This window comes from Coenobita brevimanus, chromosome 76 (genome assembly GCF_032717465.1).
Source record: "Coenobita brevimanus isolate Jiangsu-jjx chromosome 76, ASM3271746v2, whole genome shotgun sequence".
Lineage (NCBI taxonomy): Eukaryota > Metazoa > Arthropoda > Malacostraca > Decapoda > Coenobitidae > Coenobita > Coenobita brevimanus.
The window spans coordinates 7,599,751-7,606,360 of record NC_137029.1 but is presented as its reverse complement, the minus strand read 5'-3'; the positions used below and the strand labels follow the sequence as shown (position 1 = coordinate 7,606,360).

The 6,610-nt window shown below is 41.0% G+C and overlaps 1 protein-coding gene across 1 annotated transcript; it reads right to left on the bottom strand.

Moving 5' to 3' along the window:
• Positions 1 to 327: 327 nt before the first annotated feature.
• LOC145408272 (uncharacterized) lies at positions 328 to 4,639 on the bottom strand. The gene is made up of 4 exons (XM_080279041.1): positions 4,372 to 4,639; positions 2,511 to 2,643; positions 1,019 to 1,126; positions 328 to 502 (listed from the first exon to the last, which is right to left on the bottom strand). The coding sequence occupies exons 1-4, from the start codon at positions 4,637 to 4,639 to the stop codon at positions 331 to 333; spliced, it is 681 nt and encodes a 226-aa protein (XP_080135167.1). The 3' UTR covers positions 328 to 330.
• Between the last annotated feature and the right edge of the window lie 1,971 nt (positions 4,640 to 6,610).

Here is a 6,610-nt window from a genome sequence, read left to right as displayed (position 1 = left end):
TTACGAGATGGTGTTTTAAGGTATCTGTTTGTTGTTGATGAAATTTAGGTGCTGCTGGCTTTAGGTACGTGTCCGTTGATGATGAAGATTATGTGCTAGTACTGGCGGGTACATGTCCGTTGTTGATGAAGATGACGTGGTGGTTTTCTATCTGTTGATGATAATTTCGTGCTAGCGGCCTCAGGTATGTGCCCGTTGTTTCTGAATATTATGTGGTGGTGTCCGTTGCTGATGAAGATTCCATGATGGTGTCTGTTGTTGATGAAGACTGTGAGCTGGTTTTCTGTCCGCTGTTGTTAAAGATTACATGCCGGTGTCCGTTGCTGATGATTACGTGCTGACGGTCTCGGGTATGTGTCCGTTGTTGATAAAGAATTCGTGTAGCAGCTCCCGCACAGACATGGGACAGTCTGGGAAGGCGGACCAACACCCACCGTGGCTCCTGCCATACTCCTCAGCCTGCACGTGTTCCAGGCTGCCTCCGTTGGCCCTGTACCCGGCACTGCAACACAGGTATAGGTTAAGTTTCAATCCATACTTTCCCCCTGCTATTTTGGGTGTGTTCTATAGTTATATCTCACCAATGCAAACGCCTAATCGTCTATTACACTTCCGTTGGAAATTAATAATAATCAGTAATAAAAATATTCCATCCGTACAGTACATACAACTTTGTTCATTAATGTATATAACCATTATGGATGGGAGATCTGACTGGGGGAAGCTTTACAATCCCCATTCCCTCTCTTTTTATTTCTTTCTTTTTGGTACTCCGAGAACATCCGCCAAACACGATATGAATCTAAACTTACAGTGCCATCTATGCCACACGGGCAGTACAAAGGAATCATATTTAACTTGTCACCACACTGAAGGGATTAATCCTCTCATGGTCGGGACATGTCTAATATTCTACAGTGAATACCCGAGGATTTTACTCAGTTGAGTTTAACTTATGAAGTTGAGGGTGTTAATAATAATAATAATAATAATAATAATAATAATAATCTTAACTCACGCGAATACGAGTGTGATGAACTCCCCCAGTAACCCATACTCGTCCAGCGGAGCCTCTGCCACCTCACACACCGCCCTCAGTACACAGGCAGCTCCGTCCAGCCCTGTCCTGCACACACATACACACACACACGAATTTTTAGTTAAGGAATATCCATAATTCATTTTCCTTGCCACATTATTTTTGCATACAGCTCATGCATAATCCCTCGTGCGTTATTTATGCATTCTGTGTTGGTGTTAAAAAGGCATAAACTTCACACAGGAGAACAATAAGGTGAAGTGTGGAAATTAATAGCTAAGGGAAAGGTATTAGGGAGTCTCCTTGACCGACTAGAATGCGATCCACTGTCTCATCAGCTTTGGCGGCCTTAACACTTCTTCAGTAGGAAAATTGTTTGTCCTTATTTCAATTTATTATTATTTTGCTATGTTCCTTAAGCGGTATCATTTTTATATCGAGTTAAAATTCATGATTGACAGAAAAATAAATTAAAGTGCTATATCCAAAACCAGAAAAGACTCAGAGAGCGCCTACCTCTGTCAACGCCATAAATATTATGTGGTCTATTGCTGTAATTCCTCTTTCCTACCAGAAGAATACTTTTACTGTTTCACATAGTAAATTAAGTCTACGGGCCTAGACCAACCCATTACACTGTCTCAGAGAACACATACGTCCTCCAGCACCGATGAACTTTATTATTTATTTCTGCATCCGGATCCAGGTCCACCTCAAAATCCAATCAGCTCTTCCTTGACCCACAACCCACGCATCCACCAGTATTCATTGACATCCTGTAACAACTTTTAGATATATGTATACAGACAGACAAGCAGACATGGGTTAATACATATCCTTCGTCCACTTCTCTGGAGGAGGAAATAAACAGGTAAGGTAGAGGTGCAATTAAGTTTTTAAGCCAACGAGAATACGGCTCCAACACACATTCCTACATGTGTTTTGGTGCGGTTGAGGGGCCATAGTACAGGAGGCGTAGGAGGCTTCGCTGCAAATTTTCCTTAGCGTTTTATATTGCATGTTGCACCTCATCATTACCTCGTTTGGTACTTTTATCATTTTAATATTGAAATAGTTTGCATCAAGAGGATACTGAGGTAGGCCTATAATAAGCAGAGAAAATCCCTGAGGAGGAGGTGTTTCAAAATCTCCAGATCCACTCTACCAACCCTCATTGACACAGGGAAGTCCTAGATGGGCTGGTATTACGTGCAGAATAAATCGCTAAGGAAGAGGTGTTATGACATCCCTAAAGCCACTCGAAATACAAACCAAACCCCATAAACTTAGAGAAAAAGTCCTCTATGAAGTTAAATATAAAGAATAAATCGCTGAAGAAGAGATGATAGGAAATCCCTAAAGCCACTCGCACAAACCTGGAGAAAAGGTCTTCCATGAAGTCATATATAATATGAAAAATAAATCGCTAAAGAAGAGGAGTTACGGAATTCCCAAACCAAACCCGACTAACTTCGAGAAGAAGTCCTCGATGAGTTGGTACAGGGCGGCACGTTCCTTCTGCAGCGACCTCCTCCTCCTGGCCAGTCCCGGGAGCGAGTCGGGCAGTTCGAATGTCACTTCAAAGCGGTAGTCGCCCTTCGTGGCTGGTGATATGAAAGTACAAAGGAAAGGAAGAGGAGGGCAAACAGGTAAAGGTCTGTTGGTCCTTTCGTGGCTTTTTGTTATAGAGAAGGTTATAACTGTCAAAACTATTCTATGAAATTGACAAGGACAAAAAAGCAGGAGGCGGAGAAGTTACAGTGATCTTGTGTTGTGAGGAGAGTGAATGTGGCGGTGAACGTGGGGGTAGGGGAAATGAAGGAGTTAGAGTGAACGAGGAAAGCTGGTTAAGTAGAGTGAATGTGAGTGGTATAGTAGGTATAGCGGAAGTGACTCCGACTGTAAGAAATAGAGTGAACGTATGAAGCAGAGTGAATGTGGGAACAGAATGAATGTGAGGGGTGGAGAGAACGCGAGAGGCAGAGGAGTCAAGTGGACATGAGGGCAGAGTGAATGTGAGAGGCAGAGGAGTCGAGTGGACGTGGGGGCAGAGTGAATGTGAGAGGCAGAATAAGTAAAGTGAACGTGTGAGACAGTGTTTGCGACAGTGAACATACGTGTAGGAGGCGGAGTGAGACTGAACGACACGACGTTAACTCCATCTTCTTGAGTACCTTATGCTGATTTCATTCTCCCTATTGCCAGACTATTATATTCAACTTTTAAGAAAAAATATTCGAACTGGAGAGATTAGATCCACCTTTCATTTACCCTTTCATTGCTATACTCTTCACCTGAACTTGGTCCATATTTTCGTTCTTTTGCAGCTTATTTTCTCGTAGCTCAGTGCCACTTCTTTGTGACTTACATCATATTCTAGTGTTAATCTATTGTTACAACTCAGCATTCGAGATGGGGAGATGACAATTTTAGGACAAGTTTAACGGAAAGCTAAAAATAAATCATCGGAGTAAAATGGCTATAAGAAAAGTAACATCCTGATCATATTATATCTTAAGAGGTGTATCACATTCCAGTACTTATTTAACTCTTTCGGTACTATTTTTCTTTATTCACTTTATTCTTGTCATTTAAGCGTTATTTTATTCAGCATATATATCCCAGTGGAGTAGTTAATGAAAGCTATAACCATCGCACTCACCACTTCGAAAGTCTAAGCTGAACAAAAAAAGAAAAAGTCTAACGTAGCAAGAGTTTATCAGTCTGTCCATAGCCAGATGCCTTGATCCCGTAAGGAGTGGCCACAAACAAATCGTCTCCATGTCCCCCTCCTCTTTACGATTTGGCTGCCGTACCTCTAACTTGCACACCCCTGTCTCATATATCTCAAGAGTAAAGTATTAAATGCGTCTCTGGTTGAGAGAGAACAGAATAAAAATTACGTTTTACGATTCAAGGGGTTAATCTTGCCATGTATTTCCTGTAAGTAAGCCGAAATTCAACCAATTCTTTCATATAACTTATTTCCCTTTAGCTTTATTATACTCTGGCCACTTTAACCTGGTCTAAAAATGCCGTCTCTCCATCTTGAATGCTAGCTGTAGTATGAAACTAACACTGAAATATAATGTTCGCCACGGAGAAGCGCTATGGAAAGGATGTAATTGTATAGGCAGTAGTGTCTTAATTGCTCTATCACTTAACTTCCTCAGTTAAGCTGCAAAAGGACGAAAGTCTCAGTCAAGTTAAGGTGAAAGAATTATTTGAAACTAATGTCCAACAATGGCTGAGAAAGGTAACAAGAGGTATAACTGTGACAGGTTTAGCACCATCTTAAAAAAAAAAAAAAAAAAAAAAAAAAAAGTACTCACAGACTCTGGGGAGAGACCAGTACGGCACGACCAGCTTGAAGTAGAAACCCATGATGGCGTCGTTGGGAAAGTCGATCAGTTGGCGCTTGATCCTGGACCGGGCCAGGGATGTAGTGGAGGAGGTGTTGGTGCTTCCCAAAGCTGCCTCCAGCAACACCCCGGCACCCCAGGACCTTCCCGCCTCCACCTCCAGCGTCGACCCCAGAAGGGAGGTGACCGAGGACGCCGAGGTGAAGGTGGCCAGAAACAGAAGTGGCGCCAGCATCATACTGCGAGTCGGGAGAATCAATCTGTACTCCGTTCATTTTGTCTTGAACTTAAATTGCCACATCTGCAGTCAGAAAAAAAAACTACAGTCTCCTCACATTATCTTGGCTTAAAATTGCCATCTCTGCAGCTAAGAGGAAAAAGATTATCCTCCATGAATTTTAACATGGACTAAACATGTCATCACCCAATCTGGAATGTAACAAAAGACTTAAACTAGAATCCGAAGCTATACTCTGTTCACTTTAACTTGGCCTAAAATCGTCATCTCTCCATCACGAATGTCGAGCTGCAACAAAAAATTAAAAGTAGAAGATGGTGCTATATTCTATCTACTTGAACTAAAAATGCTGTATCTCCATCTTGAGTCTTGAGCTGTAGCAAGAGACCGACTTTGGAATATGATGCTGGTCACGAAGAGGTGCTATGAAAAAGGATGTACAGTCATAATGTTGCCTTTTTATTGAGATAAGGGAAAGTAGCTGAAAAAGGACGATATTTTTCGCCAAAATGAGGTGGGGCAACTTTTTGTGCTTTTGGGACTACGTAAGAATCAAATTCATTATGACTTTCGCTTAAATGCTCCTGAATGTCACGGTGGCATTGCTAAAACTGTAAACTGGTGGTGTACTCCTCTGTTGCTTGTCAATGAAGTCTAAAGAAATTAATCATAATATTCAGCCAGGCACGAGGTTTGCTTACAGTATGAAAGCGAAGATCAAGTGTAAAATCACTACGTCTTCTTGGAATTTACAAGTCACCTTAGTCAAAGCCAATTATTTCTGATTTTGCCAAGGAATAAAAGTACACCATTATTATTATTTTTGGCACGATAAAATTGTTGGGTATCACGCAATATCATGATGTTATATAACCTACTTCGCACTCTACCCATGCCGCCCCTCTCCTACCCATTTTTACCCGTATCAGCACATTATTGAATATTCAGTTGCTGTTAACAGGATAATTATAATATAATGAGTAGAAAGTATCTGGAATGCTTTGAAATATTACCCGTACATGATGATACTGTATTTTGCAACATCTTTTTGCAAATTATATTATATCTGGAACTATGGAAGACTTTCATACGAGCGTGAGATAAGAAAATGCACAAAGAACATGGTACCTTTAAATACTCTTTACCATTCGCTCAGGTCATACTTCGCTGTTGTCTTTTCGCGCAATGAATTTTTTAGGGATGGTAAGATAGGAGCAGTTAGAGTTGCAGTTTATTCCCTCTCTGCGACTGGTCGTTCCTGAGGTGAAGAAAATTGTCTGACGGCATCATGAATAAAATGATGATGTCATCGAATTAAAAGATTCAAGGAGTTTGTGTCTGACTCCTTCAATACGAGGCGTCCTTCCTAAGCTGCATAAAACCGTCGGGTGGTAGTATTACAAAAACATACAGGTAAAATAAATAATTTTGAAGGACTTAGTAATAATGAAAATCTACCTTGTACAGTTTCTAACCAGTATTCCCTGCGTTTCAGTTGATGATTATGTAACTATATATATATATATATATATATATATATATATATATATATATATATATATATATATATATATATATATATATATATATATATATATATATATATATTAGCGACTCTATAATGCATACACAGAAGAAGTAACTTCACCATTACCCACTACCTCATTATGTCATCATACTCGTATGATAAAGGATGTGAGAGATCATAGCTAAGTGGACGACCACCTGCCTCGTCCTGCCCCCACCACATCACCACCCTGATCTAACCGCGGGCGGGAGGGGGTGGGGTGGGGTGCAGAGGGGGGAATGCAGAAGGGAAGAATGAAGAACAACATACAGTACAGCAAGTAATAACAGGACGCAAGGCAGACAACGCATGTGGCAAGGATGGCGGCAGGGGAAGGCAGTTAACTCTCTTGCGGTCGGAAAACTCCATTATCCAATTCCAGCCATTAACAGTCACTGTGATTC

Coding starts and splice junctions, on each gene's coding strand:
- LOC145408272 (XM_080279041.1), bottom strand. CDS start 4,639: ATGATGCTGGCGCCACTTCTGTTTCTGGCCACCTTCACCTCGGCGTCC. Junction 2,644..4,371: donor CTGGTCTCTCCCCAGAGTCT/GTGAGTACTTTT, acceptor TCATATCACCAG/CCACGAAGGGCGACTACCGC. Junction 503..1,018: donor TTCATCACACTCGTATTCGC/GTGAGTTAAGAT, acceptor CCTGTGTTGCAG/TGCCGGGTACAGGGCCAACG.